The 23,819-nt window shown below is 42.3% G+C and overlaps 1 protein-coding gene across 4 annotated transcripts in view; it reads right to left on the bottom strand.

The window, feature by feature from the left end:
• Positions 1-682: 682 nt before the first annotated feature.
• Positions 683-23,819, bottom strand: part of ap2b1 (adaptor related protein complex 2 subunit beta 1) — a 29,432-nt gene continuing 6,295 nt past the window's right edge. For all 4 annotated transcript variants that reach the window (XM_017459673.3, XM_017459674.3, XM_017459677.3 and 1 more), the window contains exons 9-22: positions 22,888-22,983; positions 22,619-22,734; positions 22,337-22,502; positions 21,986-22,084; positions 21,486-21,745; positions 20,563-20,755; positions 16,046-16,087; positions 14,943-15,089; positions 13,949-14,094; positions 13,701-13,830; positions 10,266-10,350; positions 9,975-10,061; positions 6,265-6,419; positions 683-2,137 (exon numbers count right to left, since the gene is read on the bottom strand). In XM_017459673.3, the coding sequence (XP_017315162.1) occupies positions 2,063-2,137; positions 6,265-6,419; positions 9,975-10,061; positions 10,266-10,350; positions 13,701-13,830; positions 13,949-14,094; positions 14,943-15,089; positions 16,046-16,087; positions 20,563-20,755; positions 21,486-21,745; positions 21,986-22,084; positions 22,337-22,502; positions 22,619-22,734; positions 22,888-22,983 (1,797 nt within the window). In that variant the 3' untranslated portion in view covers positions 683-2,062. The remainder of the gene's footprint in view (positions 2,138-6,264; positions 6,420-9,974; positions 10,062-10,265; positions 10,351-13,700; positions 13,831-13,948; positions 14,095-14,942; positions 15,090-16,045; positions 16,088-20,562; positions 20,756-21,485; positions 21,746-21,985; positions 22,085-22,336; positions 22,503-22,618; positions 22,735-22,887; positions 22,984-23,819) is intronic.

Genomic DNA, 23,819 nt, shown 5'->3' with positions numbered 1-23,819 from the left:
AAAAGTGTGTAATCATTGATATATGAAGTTTCCTTTGAGCAGTTTTGGAAGGAATCCTGCCTCCACCCATGTTGTCCCCATGCTTCTAGGGTTTCCTCTGGGTACTCCGGTTTCCTCCCCTAAGCCAAAGACATGCGTTGGAGGCTGATTGGCATTTCCAAATTGTCTGTGGAGTGCGACTGTGCCCTGCAATGGGTTGGGACCCTGACCAGGGTGTCCCCCAGATTGTGCCCCAAGTTCCTCTGGGATAGTCTCCAGGCTCTCGCAATGTAGGATAAGCAGTATGGACACTGGAAGGATCTTCAGGACTTCAAGTTTTCTCGGTAACGTGAAAAAAAAAAAAAAAAAAAAAAAAAAAAAAAAAAAAAAAAAAAAGGTGGGCTGGTGGTATAACATTGAAAAGACTTGGTGCTCTAGCACAATGATCATTTTTACAACAGCATGCTCTGTCATGTTTTATACCTTATTCAGTACGGTGTTGGAAAGGTGGCTTGTTTAGCATCAAAGCATCTTCTGTTACAGTCATATTGCTGGAAAGCTCGTTTGGGACGTCAAGCTCTTTTCAGTATTCGGCTGAAATCTCTAATAAAGTGGAGAGATTACAGGCTGGCACATGCGTCACCAGGATCACAGGCATTATCTCCAAATCCAAGGGAAGCACAGAAACACGCAGGCGCTACACTCAGGGACATTATTTATTTATTCGATTTATTCAAAAACGAAAATACATGAAGCAAAAAAATGGTAACAGGTGTGAAGGCGAGGAATGACTAACGAGGATGGAATGACTGAGGAAGTGTTAGCTGTGGTGGCCTCTAAATACAGTGGACAGGAAGACTGCCTTCCGTTTCAACATCTAGACAAAAGAAATTTCCCCACAACAAACGGGATTGAGCTACTTTTCCTACGACGATTACTCACTCATGCGCGTTATAATGACTAGGAGTTTCGTTAGAGCGATGCTTCCATGGGACACGTCGACAGTTACCCTTATTACAACAACATACAAATGACAGCACCGCTCCTTTAAATGATTATTGTAAAGCGCTACAAAAATGCCAAGACGTTCAGGCTCTAGCACGTACACCGTTAGTGGATGCGCAATTTCTAATAACCATAAGTGCGATAATTTAGATAAAATCACAGTACACGATCACTGCACAGAACCATACATCTATAGGACGAGAAAATGGGCTAAATCTGACTGCCTTCAGTCCAGGAATGAAGAATATGAAAGTCGCCCAAATAATATCTGTATACTTAACATTGACTGCGAGTTGCTTTATGGCAGTAGTCATAATATGGAGTGTAATTGAGACTAAACAGTATACACAATATTAGCTTATGTATTCATGTGCGCGCTTTTAAGGGGAACAAGTTACGGCATGCGAAGCATATTTCACATCCATACAAGCAACAAGGTACTATTTCAGGTGGGGTTTGTTTTTTTTTGGTTACTAAAGGCAAAATGATTAATTACCCCAGAAGCACAATGAAATACCCCACTGAGCTACGGAATAGTGGTTTTGAACTGGTGACTATAATAAGACGTGTATCAGAACCCTCATCTAATCTGCCTTATGCTGAAGACATCGAGGCCACCCTGGCTCAAAAAACCTATTCATGTGGCACTGATTTGGCCTGAGAATGTGAAACTGAAATTGCACTGAAAAACCACCTGACTCATTGAATCATTTTTGCTGAGTGAAATAAATCAAGCATGGCAAATACAAGACATGTCCAAGTGTATGCAAGGAAAAAAAAAAAAAAGAAAGAAAGAAAGAAAGAAAAAAAAGTCACTCCATTCATGGACATTTTTATAATAGTAAGCGTATAATAAACATTACCCGCGAGGCACGATGCACCACCTACAACTTTTATCCACAACACAGACATTTTGGCTAAAGCATATGGTTGCTACCAGGACACGATACAGAGCAGGGGAACAGTACAGATCCTAGAAAAGAGAAATGGGAAGAGGTGTAGTTTGTTCTTGTACCACAGGAATGATAGGAGGAGGAAAAAAAAAAAAAAAAGACTGCTTATGGAGAGATTTAGATCTTCAGTTCTTCAGCACGGCGTCATACATCTGGTACACGTACTGAGACACCTCTGGAGCTCTGCACTTCAGAGAGAGCTGAGAGAAAATAAATAGGAGAAGAAAGAAAAAAAAAAAAGACAAAGACTTTGTAATGATCAATCAGTGACAGAAAGGCATGGTATGTTTTAATTATCCAAATTCGAAGAGAACGGCCTGGTAGAAAATAAAGAAGGGTCAGGGTGAGATCTGCTCACTCTAAATGCCTGTCCTGCATGTCATTTTAAACATTTTCCTCTTCTTCAATGAAAGGATTAACTAATTAGCACGAATATAATAAATTGTGTTTAATACTGAAAATCTGCTGCATGTTGATAAAAACCTGCTCACTCCACTTCAATAGCAGCGCAATTATACCGTGTGTGAGCTCAGCTGAACAGTTTGTCCTTACGTTGTGTCTAACCAGTGACTAACCTGCCATTCACTTCAGGGAGTCCTGAACAAAAGCACCCACCTACATAGATACACATCACTTGCTTAGTGGCGTCAAGGTAACTCTAATGTGTATTCCAAGTTTACAAAATACGTTTAATTATGCGGACTAAGCCTAGTGTAGGTAGTGCTTTTCTGCACATAAAACAAGATCGGTGTTATTCAAATAAAATTCATAAAGGTTCTGTTACATAAGCAACCCCCACCACCCCCCACCCCCAAAGAACAGTGGCACAAGTTGCAAATATTGATTTTTCACACAAATCAAGGAAAATGTCTATTTTACCTCATGATTTCACATAGGTCATGAACGACCAACCTTGCAAAAAAAGGAGCACAATGAATGTGATCCATCTGTTGTATTTCAACTAAAGGGTCTCACAATACACTGGTCTAATAAGCTTCCCAGACAAAAAAAAAAAAAACCCAAAAGACCCGAGTCACATCCACCAACAGAACGTCAACAGGTTATGCACCGGGACAGACGTAATTTAACAAAGGCGAATGGTTGGTTCGTTGTCCAAACGCCGAGGCTACCTTATGTATTTCATATCTAAGCAGAACTCAACATTTATCCTCCTATGTTCCATGAGGAATTCTACAGAGTGCATTGGGCAACATCTGTGTGCGACATGTTCAACAAGCCTGATGGAACAGTGGGACCGTTTGATTGGAATGCTGGACCACAGTCTAGCCACAGTCCCAGAGTGAATCCTCTGTATGGAATAATCTGGACTAGAAGGTGAAATGTCAAAGTAGGCATCAATGAACTTTACCCAGTTAGTGGCAGAGTGCAGTACCACTGACAGGAAATCAATACGGTGGTGGCAAGATCTACTGGAAAAGTGGGATTTCATTTGGTGTGATCTTAATCCAAACACCTCAGGTTCCTCTGTCCCATGCTATAAGCCCCATAAGTTCTTAAAGTATAAAAGTATGTGTCTTTCATATACACCGATCAGCCAGAACATTAAAACCACCTGCCTAATATTGTGCAAGTCCCACTTGTGCTGCCAAAACAGCTCTGACCCATCGAGGCGTCGACTCCACAAGACCTGTGAAGCTGTGCTGTGGTATCTGGCACCAAGACGTTGGCACCAAGTCCTGCAAGTTGTGAGGTGGGGTCAATGGATCGGACGTTTGTCCAGCACATCCCACAGATGCTTGATCTGGAAAATCTGGAGGCTAAGTCAACACCTTGAGCTCTTTGTCATGGTCCTCAAACCGTTCCTGAACAATTTTTGCAGTGTGGCATGACAACCAGAAAGAATCCACTGCCATTAAGGAATACTGTTGCCATGAAGGGGTGCACTTGCTCTGCGGCAGTGTTTAGGTAGATGGTACGTGTCAAAGTAACATCCACATGAATGCCAGGACCCAAGGTTTCCCAGCAGAACATTGCCCAGAGCATCACACTGCCTTCACTGGCTTGCCTTCTTCCCATAGTGCATCCTGTTGCATCTTCTTCCCCGCGTAAGCAACGCACAGGCATCCGGCTGTCCACATGATGTACAAGAAAACGTAATTCATCAGACCAGGCCACCTTCTTCCACTGCTCCATGGTCCAGTTCTGATGCTCACGTGCCCATTGTAGGCTCTTTTCCTGGTGGACAGGGGTCAGAACGGGCACTCTAAAATGTCTGTGGCTACGCAGTCCTGTACGCAGCAAGCGGTGATCCACTGTGTGTTCAGACACCTTTGCATCATTTTTGTGCTACTGTAGATCTTCTGTGGGATCAGACCAGACTGGACCAGAATGTATACATGAACCTGTCACCGGGTCAACGGTTGTCCTTCCATGGACCACTTTTAGTAGGTGCTAATCACTGCATACCGGGAATACCTAACAAGACTTGCTGTTTTGGAGATGCTCTGACCCAGTCGTCTAGCCTTCACATTTGTCCCTTGTCATAGTCGGTCAGATCCTTACGCTTGCCCATTTTTCCTGCTGCCAACACATCACCTTTGAGAACTGACAGTTCACTTGCTGCATAATATATCCCACCCCTTGACAGGTGCCATGGTAACAATATAATCAATGTTATTCACTTCAACAGTCAGTGCTTTTAATGTTATGGCTGATCGTTGATACCCTGGGTTCAGTGTGACTCTGCTGGGTACGCTGTGCTTCCTTACTGCTGTTACTGGAATAAAGATGTTCAACCAAGTCCTTTTTCCCCTTACACATCTTTATGTTTTCACTGATACTTTTATTAAAGCTGTGCAAAAAATGATTATTTAACATAAATAAATAAATGATCACAATATTGATATGATCTAGTCTTACTGGCCAACCACGAGTTATATTTTATACTTTATATTTAATAGTATCGGGATTGGCGCAATATTAAAAAAATTTATGGTGACCCACTGCTATTTTTTATGACGATTATGTGTGAAAACATGGATCTCATTCATTAATCAGTAATATGGTGGAGAAAAAAAAAAAAGGGCTGCAACCCAAAGCACTTCCTGCAATTGAGTTGAGTCAAATCCAATCAAATTCAAGAGTTTGCTTGGAACCGGACCGAACCTGAATTCTTCATTCTGTTCCACTCCTACCTCCAATTGGTTCTGACTGGTGTGATGTATGTACCTGCAGAGGGTTCTGCTCTAGTTAGTCTAAACTTTTTTCGTCACTTGCTCCTGGCTGTAAAAGCCAGCTGGACTGGCTCTATTATTAATCCAAAGTCTAGCTACGCCGACGCTGTCCAGAAAAGCGAGAAAAAAAAAATCCCATTAAAACCAATTACATCAAGTCTGGATCAGTCTCAAGCTGGCTCGGGGGATTACAGGTAATCAGGCCCTGTGGCAGTGACTGAACAGATGCCTGTTGGAAAAGCTTGAAGGGTCAGTGCTTTAATCAACTGATTATGACTGCGTGCTGGTGTTTGCATTAAAAATGATCCGCTAGACTGGAAGTGGGACACATTTTCAGTATAAAGGCAAATGTGAGGATCTTTTTAACCTGTCAGACCATCCAAACACCAATCACTGAGAGACTTTTAAGGTAATGGAATTTTACCAGGGTGTGGTAGGACGTGCTCCGGAAACACTAGAGAACATTATGTTCACTTAGTTCTAATGTTCCATCCTTGACAAGTGTCCTTCAGTGGAGCTGCGTGAAAGTGGTGCGTATTACTGCAGAACGAAGGTCATTCTCCATTCGCTTGTCGTGAGGTACATGAGAGACGTTATTTTAATGCAACATCGCATGTACCTGGACTGCTGGCATCACTTTGTATAATTTATAAATATTCAGCAGCACTGTAGCATGTCAAAAGCTTAGCTTACGTAAGACACAAGTAGAGAACGAGGAATTCATTAAATGATGCACTCTGGCATTCAGTGGAAAGCATTTTTACACTCCAGAACCTTGGAAAGTAGAACGCTCTGAGGGGGTGAAAAGGTCTTTAAATCTTCAGTGTACTGTCAGAGGGCACCTCGTCAGTCAAGGCACTCTGGGCAAATCGATTGAGCTATAGGTTTTAGAGAAAGGCTGTTAGTAATATATTCAGCGCACACAGAGCATAGGATTAGGACCGCTAAGTCTTCCAGGAAGGCATTTGTGCCCTATCCTTATAAACGCATCACAATATATTGCTGTTGACTTGCCATGTGAATAAGGCTAACCGTGCGCTGTCTGTGGCACTTAGCTTCATCACGTTCAGGCAGGAAGTGTTATTTATCGCTATCAACTCCTGTGTTCACATCGAGGTACAGAAGGTGTTTACCGTGTAGTTGGGGTTGCCAGGTTGGATGCGGAGCTCGGCGAGAATCCAGATGCCGTTAGTGAGTTTCAGCGACTGATAGAGCATGTCCTGGCCCTCCACGTTCCGCTTGGCGATGGTGTAGATGTTGTTATTCTGCAGCTTGCCTGACACGGTGTCTGTCGGGGGCCACACATACACACACTCTGTCAGTTACATGGCCACATTTTGCTCGGTCGCATGAACTCGTGTTAGGGACGTTTGAAAATTCATTCACCCAAAAAAAAAAAAAAAAAGAGGGGAGAGGAATACAGAAATGGTACACAAAGTCTATAAGGCTCTAATTGGTCCTCACTAGGTTTAATGCAATGCGAAATGCTTGAATGCAGTGCTACACTGCTACATGACATTAAGGAATGAAACTGTAATCTATACTCTAATCTTTAAACTACACCACATCCAACAGGTCTGTTTTTTTTTTTTTTTGGCTGACATTTACCAAACCAGTGACATTTGTTCTTTTCACACTTTAATGTGACTCATCTGTAAAGTGCAAACCTTTCTGTCTTGACCTGCGTTTTCTTGCTCAATTTTGTGAAAGGCTGTGAAATCATACATGAAGTACAGCGTTAAACCAACATTATATTGCACTGAGAAATCAAGGTATCCATTTTCTTAAAGGTAAAGTTCTAAGTTTCTACGTTTATGTGAGTAGACGCACTTATGCAGAGCGACTTACAATTATCTCATTTATACAACTGAGCACTTGAGGGTTAAGGGCTTTGCTCAAGGGTCCAGCAGGGGAAGATTGGTGGTGCTTCTGATCAGAAGTCCAACATCTTAACCACTGAGCTACCCATTATCTGTGATTTATTGTGCTGTGTCTGAAACTGAAGATGAAACAAAGGCGGCACAGGTTTATTAGCAACATGTGTGGTCAACGTTCGTAAAGTGTGCTGGGTGGTCATATTTTCGCTACGTCCAGACAACATCTGGATGGCTCTTGGATCAATTCCACCACACGGTATCACTCTAAAGTCCTGACCCATGACAGATTAATTTATGGGGGCTGAGGCAGTTGCTGTAACAGGGAGCTGATGGTTAGACTGAGATCAGACGGAGGCCTGGCAGAGTATCAGAATGCATGGGCGGAGAGAGAAAGAGAGAGAGCGAGCGACAAGAAGAGGATGATGACACAGAGGGCAACTGAGCTTTAAAAAGCAGTGAATTAAAAAATAAATAAGTAAAAGATCAGGAATTAGTGTGTGACTGAAATGGACTGAGGATGAGAAAATGAGTGATAAACAGAAAGGTGAAACAAGAGAACGTAAGAAATGAATGTTAATGTTTTGATAACACTGTATTTATTGAAGGGACAGAGTGAGCGAGTGAGACCACGCTACAGTCCTGATTGCTGAGCTGCAGTCAAATGTGGATAATAATAATAATAATAATAATAATAATAATACAGCTGTAATCAGCAATTAAGGGGCCAAGCACAAAAGAGGCTAAATCTTGGGATTTTTGTTCAAGCCATTTTTCATCTCTCATGACCACTAGGTGGGGCTGTGCAGGTACCCTCAGGTCATACCTGTGATGACAGGTACTAAGTTTCGTCTCAATAGGCTAAAGCGTTGCGGAGATATAGCCTCACGTCTACTTTGGCATGCTCTTTGTCGAATTCGTTCGGGCGTTATTCGAGAACGGGTCGACTAATCAACTTGAATTCGATTTTGGTGAAAATCAGACAAACGGTCTAGGAGGACCTCGAAAAAGTAGGTTTTTCAGAAAATTCAAAATGGCGGAAAATCTAGTCGGGTAGAAATTGAAACCATGGTATGCATCGTCCATGAATCGTCTCGAACCGAGGAATCTTGTTTCTAGCCCTTACGGTTCAAAAAGTATTAGAATAAACATGAGTGCAATTTTGGACAGCTGGTGGCGCTAGAGGGTTTGAGTTAGAGACTCCAAATTTGCTGTAGTAACAGTTCAGATTGCCCTGTCTGTGGGCCAAATTTCATAATTTTCCTGCAAGCAGTTCTACGGACTGCCATACACTCAAAAGCGGAAGAAGAAGAAGCAGAAAACTAACGGTGCACTTTCGGTGCTTGGCCCCTAATAATAATAACACCAAATAAATGATCCATTCTTTTCCAAATTGAGTTGAGGTGTACATCTTTATCAATACCAACACAGCTGCAGGAGCGAGCGGGTCATACTAAACAGAGGCCCTGTCTTATAAAAGATAATGACTTGATAATGAGAAGGCACAAGAAGTGCCTTTCGCAGGCAGAGTGCTCGCTTCAAGTTAGTCTCAAATCGAAATCGGAGAAGCAATCTGCAGTCCAGCACAAAGTGACACGGTGGAAAAACACCATGCCGCTGTAACCACTGAGATTTCTTCCCATTGTCTGAAGCCCCACAATCACATTCAAACACTGATGGAGGTGGCAGTGATGTGTTCAAGGTCAGCTTGATTGATTTTCTCAGAAATAAAAGGTATCATCAAACTACTTTTCCTAGTCGCTCGGTTGTACAATATACGAAGTGTATATCTTTTTTGTACCATTAGTATGTACTTTCACCTTTAAAAATGTTTTAGGTACATAATTGGATCTTACAAAAGTGCATTACGTAAAATCAGTAAAAAAAAAAATGTTCCCAAGATTAGATCTCTAACAGTTACGTAGATGGGTTTAACGTTTTAATTCTGTTTTTTTGGTCCTCGAGTCTACAGCCTCCCCAGCCCCTCTCATTCCCACCAATGGTCACAAATCTCTGCCCCCAGGATCTACCGTGGTCCATAGACTGTGCACACTATGACAGACAGGAGGCCTGTCCAAACACAAACAAGCATTCCTAACGTCCGGGAGTCAGTTTTCCCGATGGGTTTTCTCGGCCAATTAGTACACTGACGTCATAACATAAATCAAAATGTTCTTAATCATATTTGAAATATCTTCAAGGTTTTTTGCACAAGTAAGAAATAATACTACTACTATTGTACATTTAAGGACCACTGATGTACCTTTAAAGCTTTATATATATATATATATAAAAAAGTACAACTCTTGCACCTCTGAGGGTAGATACATCCTAAAAGTAGAAAAGATGTACCATTGATCATACCACCCAAGGTACAGGTGGGTACCTTTATTTCTGACAGTGTGTAGGTGTGGAATAATTCTTTACCTACATTCCTGACTTACTTTTTTTAAGAAGAAAAAAAAAACACCGAAAAAAAAAAAAAGCGATTTTCCTTTTGAACGTCTTTCTTTTGAGTCAAAAATATCACGCAGAAGAAAATCTTAAGAACAAACACTTCAAGTACAGTACTGGAGAAATGTAGTGTTTTACTTCCAAATCTATGCATTCGTTATCAATCTTAAAGTGATAACGTATTCGAACGAGCGAGTTAATATAAACCGGTCACTACTGTCAGCTGTAAGGCACCTTCTGACCAATCAGATTCGAGGAATTCGACAGTGCTGTGGTACAAGAGGCTATGCTTTTTTTTTTTTTTTCCTGGAGATGTCAAGGGTATCATCAGTATGTTTATATCTGAATCCATTAGCAAAATGCTTTGACACATGAGAGTACTTCAGTTCTGCGAGCACTGAGCACTCGCGAGCCAAGTTAATTAGAGCAGTGGATCACATGAGAAAACACAATGCAAAGAACTCTCTGGATTTTGTAAAAAGGTTAAGGAAGGGGGGGAAAAAAATCCAACTTACCGGCATTTAAGTGGCACTCCTTGATTTGGTACTGCAGCTCATTCTCATTAGGAATGTCTTTCCATGTGGCTAAGAAGACCTGACGCTCTATGGAGACCAAAAAAAAAAAAAGAAGCAATGAATCCATCTGAAACCCACTACACTCACTTTTTCAGACAGCACGACACAGAGAGGCACAATGGTTTACTGCTCCTTAGGGGCCACTAGGCCACCTTGTTTCATTTCTGCTTGAATTGAGTACTGAATGCGGGTCATACCGCCTACAGAGTAAGGTCCAGGACAAAGTTTTACCCATTTTGCCGTCCTCGACGAAGAAGACGTTGAGCGGAATGAGCACGCTGAAGTAGAAGACGTCGATGTTGTTTTTCACAGCCACCTGCAGGACAGAAGCGTTTGGAGGTCAGACTCTTTACACAGTATCTATATAAACCACGTGACACCTCAGCAATTCTTAATTTTAAAAAGGAACTGAAAAAGACAAGATGGACTCCGTATTAAATGTGTCCTCAGATTTACATACAACAGCTTCGCAACACTGGTTTTGTTTCGTTCTGGTCAGCGATGCTGCGCTCTTGAAGTTCGATAGGCGTCGTGTGTGATAAAGTGCTATGCATGAGTGGCACAAGAGGTAGCAGCGTAACTGAATAACTGCAAATGTGACGTGACGTAACCATCCTATCGTACACCGTGACGCACCGGGAAACTGTAACGACCTGATCGTGTTTACACGGATTTGTGCATACTCTTTAGGATAACGTCTCGCAGGTCAAGAGCGCAAATACACAGGAACAAATGAGTGCCAGGGAAAGATAGTTTTAGACGGATAACTGATATTCTTTTCTTTGTCTTTTACATCAATGTTTAATTAGGTTTTAATTCCGATAACTAGGATTCTTCACCATGCACTGAAGACACTGAACCATAAATGGTTTGAACCATAAATGTAAACGAAGTCAGAAAGTCCAACTATTTCCAGGTTGTTGTTTTTATCACGTTTACATTTATGGGATTTGGCAGATGCCCTCATCCAGAGCGACTTACATTTATCTCATTTATGCAACTGAGCAGTTGAGGGTTAAAGGCCTTGCTCAAGGGCTTGGTGGTGCTGGGATTTGAATTCTCAACCTTTTGATCAGAAGTCCAATGTCTTAACCATGGAGCTGCCAGCCACCACCCTCATACCGTAGAGATCCCAATCCTCAGCCTGCCACCTGTGTAAGTGACTTATGTGCTGTGACAGATGTCAAGTCCACAAGCCAGTGGGCCATGAGAGCGCCTTGGAATTTCCGCTGACCTAGCTGTCAACATCTTAAGAGTAAAACTTTTCTCATCTGAACTCGCGGCACTTATCTACCAAATCAGCAAAATAAAAGTTAGGACAAAATCATTTGGTGGACATTCACAAGCTCTTCTTTCTTCGCTGTACCCTTGCTTCCTGTTCCTGGCTAGCACGGGTAGAACTCCACCTGGCGTGTTGTGCATTCTGAGATGCATTCCTGCTCACCATGGTTGTAGAGTGGTTATATCTGAGTTATGTCAGCTTGAACTGGTCAGTCAGAAAATCCCAGTGAGATGAGCCATTTCTGAAATATTTAAACCAGCCTGGATCTGCATGATTGGCTGACTGGATAATGGCATGGATGAGCAGGGGTACAGCAGGTGAGCGTATTTAAAATGTGGTTCAGGGTAAAGTTTTCCTTGACATGGATGGATCAACCAAAAAGGAACAAGGATAAGATTAGTCGCAGTAGCACTAAGGTGAGGTGAGGGATATTTATGGCACTAATATTTCTCCTCACAGCCTGGCAGCTGTCAATAAAATATCTATATAGAAGAAAATCTCTCTCTGTGTGCAAAAGGGACTTGCAACCAATCAGGGTAACGTTGGCTCTCTGATTGCCCGTCATGTCAATCATTCTTACTGTCAAATCCTTCCTGTTCCTAGGACTGATGCACCATGTGCATTTTTATGGGTGTGGCTTTAGAGAACACTACAACCAGTATTCAGATTTTCAAAAAAAGCCGGCCTCAGCGAATTTCCACCGAAACTGCTGATGAGCCCTTTTGTGAAAAAGAAAAAAAAAAAGGTACCGGTGAGCTATATATTCTGGAACACAAAGCCCTTAGAGCTGTCCTGCACCATTTCTTCTGCAGTACTATACGCAGGTTTAAACTCCTCTGGGTAAAGCTTGCTATTAGTGGGAAGATGTTTAAAGCTACAAGGAGAATGCTCAAAGAATTCTTGAGGAGCAGTGGGACTTTCACGAGGCTCTTTCTGTGATACGGGTTTCTGATTAAAACACTGGGTTTAGTCTAAGAAAGACCGCATTTGTTTTAAGAAACAGTACTCGTTTTGCGTTAGGAAAAAAGAAAAAGAAAAGAAAAAGCCTTTGTTTAAGCAATCGTTGAAAAATGAATGACTGTGCAAGACAAGGATATGCTGACAAGCATGTATTATGATACCCGAGTGAGTCGTTCTTGACTGTCGTTTTTTCTTCTGTTGTCATAAAAGGGGATGCGGTAGCAGAAAATCAAACGCTTTTCTCATCGTTAAGCACACTGTTGCTTTGTTTAAGAGTGCATGCTCTGCGAGTCGAAAAAAATAAGCAACAACTCGACGCAAAACCAGCAGAAGCAAAATGAGAAAATATACCCACGAGAATATGATAATTGCAACCTAAAAAAAAAAAAAAAACAACCAATGAAAGCACTGCTCCTGTGGTTCTAAGGGGAAAAAGGTCAGCGCTGAGAAATTCTCCTTCAGCTTCCGGGCCAGAGAAATGGGTCAACAAAAACCTGAAACGCAGCAAATCAAATTTAAATCCATTGAACAGCTATATTGTGATTTATTGTGCTGCTATAGAAAAAGAATCAACACCTTCAGCTGCGAGAATTCAACAGAGTTGGGGTGTAAAGGACTAAACAATAATTAAGCTGCTAGGTTTTGTTCTGTAATGAAAGGACACTGGGAGCCTGAAACGCAGTCTTGGCAGGCTTCTCCGTGGACGGTGGGGGGTTGGTTTCACACGGACCTGCACTTCCAAACAACCGTCTCATAAACAAGCTCTGCTGGAGCTTTGCACTCTGCCGAATGAACAGGTGCAAGTGTCATTTATGCCTCGCGCTCAAGAAGGAACAAAAAGAGACATGCGGAGATTGAGAATACCCAAAGACTGAAAGGGGGGGAAAAAAAAAAAAAAAAGCCCCAGAAACGTGACTGCAAACCATTGGAAAGAACACACACACGCGCTCACCAGGGAGCTGCTGGAGGAATTTTCACAGATCGTTATGGTGTGGAGGGCAAAGCCGGAGCATGCTGTGCAACCCTCACAGCTGGGTTTCACCACATCAGCTATTCCTCAGGCTGCTGGCCGCCAGAGAGGGGCTAAGCGCGGGAGACTGTCCAAATCCAGAGGGGAGGCGGTGATTTTCGAGCGAAATCGCCCTTCCTCCAGGAGTGAGAACGGTGAACGTGGCGCTCTCTGTTGATGGATTAGCTCCCGAGAGCTGTCGCCGCCAGCGAGAGCGTGCTACCGTCGTGTTTTAAAAACAGCATTCATTATAACGACAGGGATTCCTGACAGAACTAATGAATCCCCATTAGAGCTCGGGGGGGACACATTACATAATCCGGTGTAATTGTGAGAAAAACGAGCTGTATCGTTTGGTTAGGTACTGAATAACGATGAACACTTTAAAAAGATAAAGTCGATGCCGATTTTCTACCTGGAGGTTGTTGAGAGGGTCCATCTTCATAACGGGTCCGATGGTGTTCAGAGGCAGGGAGATGTCGATGTTTTGGTTGGGCATTAGAGGCGTGTGAACGGGTAAAGGCGTGGTAGGTATCACTCCGAAACTACACAGGAGAAACATGTTAGTTAGAATCATGGAGCGAATTCATGAGGAAAATCAGAGGGGGGATTTTTAAAAATATTTATTTATTTATTTTTTAAACATAGAGCATGAGCAAATACCTGTTCTTATTAAACTGGATGGCAAAGTCAGTCATGTGCTGCAGGGCTTTGTTGGTAAAAGACATGTCCATGTACATATGGCCTTGACGGCGGGAGAACGTTCCGGAAATTTCCAACCCTTTCGCCTTGACTGCTGGTAACCACACCTGGAAACAGAAATGCTTCGTTATGAGACTGAAACACGCCACGTTTTGATTTTAGCTTTATCGTGTGTACGATATGCTTATAGAGAGCATTTTAAAGCCGCTTTCCTTTGGAGAAATTCAAGTTGGTGCTCACTGTGCCTTGGACCTACACTTTCCTGACTGTCCTAACCCAGTTCAGTCTCTGCATTAGGTTTAGCTCGGGGAGTTATTATTAACGAAGCTATTTGGGAGTATTCCCTAGCCAGCCGTACTCCTTTAATACATCAGGAGTCTCTAAGAATGGGACACGGCAGCAGCAAAATTTTAATAAATCGAGCATAATCCCACAGACCCACACCACACTTGGCCTAAATGATGCGAATGAGTATTATAGCTATATATGAGTATTATATTATATATTCAGTTATGCTGGATTAGGGATATTACTGGCTAACTGTTGAATGCTCCGTTCTGATTGGACAGAGAGTAGCTCAGATTGATTTGAATGCACTCATTTAAACATGCTCTTTCTATACCAACAATTTACTCACACAAACTTGTATGGTGAACGCTGTACACAATCTAAGCCTGACAGTAAATGGATATTAAAATAACATTAAAAGCTGTTACAGTTGGTAAATTGTTGTGGTACGTGAGGAATAAAACACTTTATAGGAAAATAACCAATAATTGTTTGGGATGGGGACAGCAGCTCCGCTTCACGTCAAGCCTCGTTTCTTTTCTGCTTTATTCCGTATTTATACGAGATTTACGCACCTCCAGTCCTGAAGGGACAGAGGATTGAGAAGTGGAGTGCTTTCTTGGGTTCTGCTGATTCGAATGATAAACGATTTCCCCTTGGCACTTACAGCTTTAGGTGCGATGTAACCCCCAGTATTGATGGCCATGCTTGTGGAAAGTTCAAACAGGTCATTTAGGCCGCTGCTGATGGGCGCTGGAGTAGGAGAAGGAGCAAATGTGTTGGGCACTGAAGATGGAATGAAGTTCTGGCCAACCTGAGGAGTGAAAACAAACAAAAACAACAAAACACAGTGAACAACCAGTGTCACATTGTAGTTTGGGTATGTTAATAATAATAAAAAAAACTTACATGGTATAGGATACTTTGGAACAGTTGAGAATTACAGTCCCAAAAATATTTTAAAAACTATTGGAACAGCAATGCCAATTATATTACTTGGGTTTGAGGTCAAACGATGAATATGAGACGACGGATCAGAATTTCAGCTATCGTTTCCTCATATTTACATATTGATGTTTATAAACAAAACAAGAAAAAAAAAAACCTTTTTGAACCCACCAATTTATTTAAAGTGACTATGTATTGGAAAATGTGACTGATGTGGCGGTGTTTCTTGCTTCCCAGGTGTGCCCTGTTAAATTGATTGTAAAGAATTAATAGCTCTTAAAATTCTACTCTTGGTTTGAGCCCTAGGTTTCACTTGTGGATACTGCATTTGTTGCTATGAAAAAGGAAAAACCAACATGAAGACCAACATGAGAGTGGTCTATAGGAGAAAAGCAAGCCATTATGAAGCTGAGCAAAAAGGGAAAATCTAATCAGAGCCATTGCACAAGCACTGGGAATAGCCAGTACAACAATTTGGAATGGCCTGTAAAAAGAAAGAAACAACTGCTGTACTAATAACCAGACATGGAACAGGTCTGCATACATGTGCAACCAAATATTTACTTTAAGCATTTATCTTACCTATATTGCTCACCAAAGGTGCCATGTTTTAAGCTGTTTAACACATCTACATGTGAATATGAGGAAACGAAAGTGAAATTCTGATACATCGTCTCATATTCATGAGGGGACTGTATAACGTTGCTAATAAGAGAGCTGATTCAACTCCACGGCCAGGTAAAAGGTAAAACATCAACCGGTGGGCCCATTTTAAACATTTGTTTAGTTTTAATATGGTTCAGGTTAATATAGTCTACTTACGGCAGGACTGCCTCCAACACCTCCTCCAAGGTCGCCTCCGAGCTACAAAAAAAAACAAAAATTTCAGACTTGTTTATAATAATAATAAAAATAATAATAATAATAATAATGAGGAGAAATTAAAAAGGATTAACACAACAGCGCTCTAAACATTCTTCTACAGTTGGATCAGAAACCAGAAATAATTGGAGTCATGTTCATTTCCTCGCTTTCAAATTTATTCATTACTTTACATCACTCGTAGCCAGAAATAATGGTCGCAATAATGAGCATATCAAGTATTTTAAAAATAAATAAATAAATAAATAATAATAAAAAGAGCTTGCGTCAGTCCCTGAAGGGGGGAAAAAAGCCCTAACCTCAGCAGAAAGCTGTTGACTTAGCAGGGCTAACTTCATAACTCCGTATTATGGCTGCTGACCTTTATAATGGTTAGACAGGGCGGTCCAGGAGGTTTTCGCAGAGATGCAGTAAATCAAGTTCACATTCCAGCCTTCACCAGGCAGTGGAAGAGGAGGTGGGACGTTTCGAGCAGGAGGGGAAGGGCGATCGTTAATGTGATGACCGTGCAAAATAAATCTTGAGAGAGGTTTGTTGCGGCCGAGTGTTTCGGATACCGATTTCGCCTCGCTCACCAGTGGGAATAGTTTAACGGACAATTCTTTCTTTCTTCCCTTTCCCCTTTATTTCTTTGCCAATGATGAATAATCAATTCCAGTGCCGAGCGTAACTGTGTAAGCGTAAATTCTCATGTACTACAAAGCGCGATTGCTCGTCCATTCTTACTGCTCGGTACATCTATGATTATACGTACGAATAGACGCTAGTCAGAGGAAGATAGGTTTGGAAGAATAAACCCAGTAATTCCATCATTTCTAGCAATTAATCACAGCAAGTGCAGCCAAATGACGCTTAAGTGGCTTCCAACAGCTTTCACACCATTAGTCATGATGTTTCTGGGTGATGTACTGCTTTAATGGGTGATTGCACAACCTGCAATGTGAGGTTACCTTTTTAAGGTCAAAGGAATTTTGACCAACCCTACCCATTCCCACAGAAGCTACAGTGATCCTGAACAGGTCACATGGTACATCAACATAGCCTTTTTTTTTCTCTCTCTCTCTCTTCTAACCGCTCATGTGATTTTCTACTGGGCTATGCAGGAATCCATCTGACCAAACACCAATGTGATGCGTACTCTATAAAGCTTGAAGAATGTGTACAATTAAAGCAGCCAATGGCTCAGAAGACAATGGGACCAGTGGATCTGTATGCATCTTTATGAATAGTGCAGCAGCAATTGTGTCCCCTAATATATTAACCAACCACAATGATCCGTGTATTCTGAAACCATCAAAGCATGTACTTGTAAAGTGTCTCCAGATAGGTATTAGATTTGTGCAATATAATAATTGAATAGTCTCTACAAGATATTACATTGCCATGATATCCAGTGAGCAGCCAACCTGTACTATGAGTTACCACTCAGAAATCTGGCAATATTTTGGCAGAGTAGTCTTTTTTTTTTTTTTTTTTTTTACTTCCCAATAAAATAGCTGATGAGCAAACGAAATATAAACCTGGAACGAATTGAGTAAGAATTAACCGACTCTGTTGGAAGCCCTGCCCCCTTCCCCACTATCTTGCATGCACTTGACTGGACTAGCTGTGCCCCATCGCTTTCTATCATAGTAAATGTTTCGAGTTTGTTAACGTGAAATAAAACAATCAACCTATGCCTGACTTTTGAGTTTGAGCTCAAAAGCGTGCTACTTAAAAGGGCTCGCTCACGGCCAATTCTCCAGAAGAGACTCCCAATCAGAACCACAACACTGTGTGTGTGAGAGCTACTGAGCCACCGGGTGGTTTAAGAAGTCGCACGACACGAAATGGGATGCAAAAAAAAAGAGAAAAGTTTGCTAGCTATTAACCTACAATTTACATTTCATCTCCAAAATCCATCCGACAGGTTCAACCACCCAAAGCTGAATAACTACGTATGAAAGTCAACTCTGCAGCCTTATCATTACTGTGGCTTTCAGACCACGTCTTTCATTAAAATTGGCCCGATTCCATCGCTTGCTCTAATGGTTTCCTCTGAGCTGCTGATAAGTCAGAGACCTTTATTCTTTTCTTATGAACTCTTAATGAGAAGAGACGCTTTTAAGGCAGTAGGTGAGAATAGGTGAGAAACAGTAGCCTTAAAAAAAAAAAAAAAAAACCCAACCTGTCTGAGCAAAGGATTTGACACTTAAGCATTTTAATGAGTCTCGGATATCTCTCGGATTCTTCCGGGATCACAAAGGTTGAATAGTAAAATGTCGTTCGAGGTGAATTCCAGACTTCGAGCCCTGAGCCACGTCTGACTTGATTATTCTTGATTGTCATGCTGTGCCTACTGTCATGGAGCTCAACGTTTCCACCTCGGGTCGGAAGTGGCACGTCTCGTTTTAAATCGTGTCTGAGCCAGTATATTCCAGCAACAGCTCCTCTCGAATACTGATCCGGAGAAAGCGCTAATGGCCTTATGTGGAGAAAGCAGCCGAATAGCGATCTGAATCCGAAGCTAGCTTGCAAGGCTGTTGTTATGACGTTGTGTCCAATACTAATATTTTTACCTCCCTACATTGCCTGAAAGAATGTGCGTGTGCGCACCAGAGATTCATTTGACACAGCAATGGTCAAACCAATTTAGGTTGTTTTTCCCCCCACAGCAGATCAAAAAGGACAGAATGACTTTTGCTACCAATAGCCCTTATCTACTACTGCTCCAAGTATACAATATGACAGGTGTGCTTTTATAGGAAAATAATCTGAACTATAATCTGAATAGCCTTGAACTTTTTTACATTATCTGTTGCTACCTAGATGAGGATGGGTTCCCTTCTGAGTCTGGTTCCTCTCAAGGTTTCTTCCTCTTAACATCTTAGGGAGTTTTTCCTTGCCACCTTCGCCACTGGATTGCTCAATTGGGATAAATTCTCACTTTTAAAATCTGCATCCCGTGTTTATATGTTTCTGTAAAGCGGCTTTGAGACAATGTCTATTGCAAAAAGCGCTATACAAAGAAAATTGAATTGAACTGAATTAAATCAAAGACGGGGTGGTGTGACGCGGCTTGTCATTTTACCCAAGAAACCTGATAGTGCTTCTTCCGGAATAATTTCATGCACCAAGAAACTTAAAAGGAACGACTTTACCTCTCACTGGTATAAAACGCTGACAGTGGAGACTCCATCCAAACCGGTTAACTAACTACTCACAGAAACCACCCGCTGACCAATCAGAGTCAAGAATTGTTCCTAAGCATTTCTTGGGTAGAACAAAACCAAACAAAAACACTTGACGTACTGAAATAACATAGCGTGATGTATTCCTCAAAATGATGCAAAATTTATTATTATTATTTTTAAAGCATGTTTTTCAGCAAGCCCAAACTCCTGAGATACAAAATGTCAGTCAACTTGCTGTGGGCAATGTTCTGCTCTACTTCCATTAAGCAGAAGCCTCTGCGGAGACATGTGACCATGGTAATAAACAGTAAAACGTGGTGATCTCTAGCATATTGAAATGAAGGTGCGGTCGGGTCAAGTTCAAAAACTGAAAATACAAGTGGGGAAAATACTCCAAATCGTAATAATCTCCTTAATATCCGTTACCGTGAAACAGAACACCTCAGGGAATAATTTTATTAATATACACCGATCAGCCAGAACATTAAACCACTTGCCTAATATTGTGTATGTCCCCCTTGTGCTGCCAAAACAGCTCTGACCCGTCAAGGCGTGGACTCCACGAGACCTCTGAAGGTGTGTCGTGTTATCTGGCACTAAGATGTTAGCAGCAGATCCTTTAAGTCCTGTAAGTTGCGAGGTGGGGCCTCCGTGGATCGGACTTGTTTGAGGGACATCCCACAGACACTCGATCGGACTGAGATCTGGGGAATTTGTAGGCCGGTTCAAAACCTTGAATTTTTTGTCGTGTTCCTCAAACCGTTCCTGGACTATTTTTGCAGTGTAGTAGTGAGGCCACTGCCATTAGGGAATACCGTTCCCATGAAGGGGTGTACTTGGTCTGCGGCAGTGATTAGGTAGATTGTACGTGTCAAAGTATCATCCACATGAATGGCAGGGCCCAAGGTTTCTCAGCAGAACATTGCCCAGAGCATCACACTGCCTCTGCCAGCTTCCCACAGTGCAAGGAAGGACGACCAGTGAACTTGTTGCAGGTTCTCCTGTTGTCCCTCCTTGGACCACTTTTGGTAAGTACCAACCACTGCATAGCAGGAACACTCCACAAGACCTGCCGTTTTGGACCTGCTCTGACCCAGTCGTCTAGCCATCAAAATTTGCCCATTTTTCCTGATTCAAACACATCAACTTTGAGCACTGACTGCTGCCTAATATGTTTCACCCCTTGACAGCTGCCATCAATTGTAACGAGATAAACATTGTTCACTTAACCCATCAGTGGTTTTAATGTTGATTTTAATGAAAGATTAAAAACAAGGTACTCACCAGACTGTCAAGACCGCCTCCTAGAAGGTCTACGGCTCCCATCTGCATGGACGAGACCTGTGGCACGTTGACAGGAGGACCCAGGTCGAGATTGAGAAGGTCGCCCAGGAGGTCACCTTGAGACGGAATAACCTGGGGCTGGTCGATAGCGGAAGCCGGGCCACCGCTAACTGGGCTCTCGCCAGTGTCGATGCTATTGTAGAACAGAAAACAGGACGCAGTGTGAGAACAGGCTGACCGGAATTACAATAGCCAGCCATTCTTTCGTAGTCTTCAGTCAAGACGACCTTTTCTCGTCAAGACTAACAAACAGATTCAAGCGACTCGTTTACCTCGGAATGACTCACGACAGCATCCAAAATCATAAATAAATCGCTAGTAGCTCATTTTTTACTGTGATTTAATGAGATGGTTTTTTTTTATTTATTTGCAAACCGATCCATGCTTGAATAATCTCCTGCATCTTGAACAGAATGTTCTGGAACATTCTGAGTTGTTAGAAACATAATGAGCATAACTAGTGGAGCTTTCAGGAATTTTATTCAGAGTATGAAGAAAAGAAAAGAAAAAAAAAAAGGAAAATAGGTTACATGCTGTCTTCTACTGAAATTATATATTATATATATATATATATATATATATATATATATATATATATATATATTCTTAAAAACGCACTAATTACACGTAGCTCAGCATGACCCTGAGGTAAAATAGCTAGTTTGAAGAAAAATTTTATATATTATTTTATTTATATATATATATATATATATATATATATATATATATATATATATATATATATATATATATATATATACACACACACACACACACACATACATACATACATACATACACACACACGGAAAACAGCTATTCCTTTAAAATCACACCAATTCAATTTCCTCTAAGCCCTTCACCTGCCGTGCTGGATGGGCAGGTGCTTGCGGTGTACGCCGTGACTGCCCTCCACGAAAGCGTTAGGTGGCTTGTGGTAGACGGAGGCCAGCGAGCCGATGTGGCAAATGAGCTCGTCCAGCAGCGTTGGCTCGATCAGGTCCGTCTCCTCGGAGATCAGCGGCTTCTCGGACAGCACCACCTCTTTGGCCGTCACCGGGTCAGTGGACAGCAGACGCCAGTAGATGTAGCCACGATCCCGCAGGTCAGGGTTATCGGAGTCCTGTGGGAAGATATGAGGATGTAATCGCAGCACGTTTTAAGCTCTGGAGTGAAAATAGCAGTCTTCTAGCAAGAACCAGATTCTGACTTAAGTAGGTGTTAGATGACGATCCTGAATAAACACCTTTATAACCAAACAGGGGACATAAAACCGCTTTAAAGCTGCGCTGTAAAGTGCCAATTACACAATGATGGGGGAACGTTCCAGGATGGGTGTCTTTGGCTACAAAATAAATCTCACCTGAGTGGCCAGGCTGAGAACTTGCTGCACCAACTCCTGTGTCTCTGAAGGCTTCTTCAGGAACAGCTTCACTATGGCTGTCAGCAGGGTGAGCTGAACCTGCAGGCACACAACGACATCAGTACACTCAGTACGCACCTGAAACGTGGTATAATCAGGTCTTTGTACATTTTATTCATACTCTTTGCACCGTTGGTTCGGTTCGATATTTACTTGTTTTGTCACTGTTTGGATTTGAATGTCTAAAGAATAACAGAGCACCGTAAATCAGTAAATAAGGTAAATGAATAGACCATTTTACATCTGGGCCGTGCCATATTGTGTGACGCCACTTCATCCTGAGCAACAGACCTGAGTGCTTTCGTCGTGGAAGCCCTCGAGGAAGCTCTCCAGAAGTTCGTCAGCGTTGTCGATTCTCTCTGCGTATTCGCCCACAATCCAAATCATGGCGGCGCGTGCGTCCGGCTCGTCAAGAGAGTCCAGGTTCTCGCACAGCGTGGCAATGATGCTCTCATACCTACACACACAGGGGGGGGGTGGGGGGGGTTACTGTGATATCATGACATTATGGAGATAGTATTCAGATATAACTTTTCACGTCAGACATAACACCGTATAACGGGAGAGACTGACTTGTTGGGGTATTTGCGGAAGATGTCCCGGATCACCACAATGGCCTCCTGCACGACGTAGTTCACTTTTGTCTGGATGAGGTCCAGGAGGGTGCTCACACAGCGCTCAGCTGATTGCTATAGCGTGTAAAGAGAGAGAGAGAGAGAGAGAGAGAGATTATTTTAACAGCGTGGCCTGAAGTGCTTTAATCAAAACTGAGAACGTTTTCCTGTAACACAGTGATGATGAAAGGAATTAAAGCCTTGTTTAATAGCATTAGTGTAACATACCTCCACTTTTATAGCGCAGCGCCCGATGGCGCGGACCGCCTTACGCACGAAGTCCACATCCACCTCGGTGGCGTACTCCTTCAGCTCAGCCAGTACCTATGAGAGGGGGAATAAAAAAATATGACCTTTTCATTCCACCTACATTGACTAACGTTAACCAGGAGCTGCCCATTTCTGCTGAAAGTCATCATAGTGGAGAAAACAATAGCACAATTTAGGACAGGGCAATTATTCAATATCAAAATATATCGCGATATATTGAATGACGTTCAGGGCGCAGGCGTCGGTTCATTGTATTCGAGCCGAGCAGAACACAACTGGCTACGTGCGTGATGACGAGCTTCCACAAGTGAGGAGAAAGCAGACACAATAGCTGACAATAGAGGAAAGACTAATTCAGTGGTATGGAAGATCTGATAAACTTCAGGTTTCAGTGTGCTGTAAAAAGTGCCGGAGAGTGGTGCGGACTAGCAGCGGGAACACATCAAATCTGTTCCACCATCTGAAGCAGTTCCACCCGATAAAATATTCAGAGAGTCAGAAGATGAGGCACCATAAAAAGTTTAAGCCAACCCGTCCCTGAAACATCACCGCCACCCCCATCCCCATCCGTGTCAAAATAGAAACCCAATGCAGCACACACAGATGGCTGCATTCACACCTTATGACAAACAGTCTAAATGTCACAAAGACATTACTAAAGCCGTCACAAACTTTTTGGCTAAGGACGTGATGCCTTTCAGTACGGTGGAAAACGTGAGCTTCAGGAAAACGATGTCAGTCATCGACCCCCAGACACGAACTTCCTGGCCGGATATATTTTTCACGCACAGCTAAGTTATGGAAAGTGTGGAGGAGCATCGGAACCTCCACCTCAAGTATGCTTCCTCGGAAGCATACTTGAGTCCAAGATTCAAGCTTCAGTACACCGT

This window comes from Ictalurus punctatus, chromosome 28 (assembly GCF_001660625.3).
Source record: "Ictalurus punctatus breed USDA103 chromosome 28, Coco_2.0, whole genome shotgun sequence".
NCBI classification, from domain to species: Eukaryota; Metazoa; Chordata; class Actinopteri; order Siluriformes; family Ictaluridae; genus Ictalurus; species Ictalurus punctatus.
Note: the sequence above shows the minus strand (reverse complement) of the source record. Positions and strands in the feature narration are given on the sequence as shown.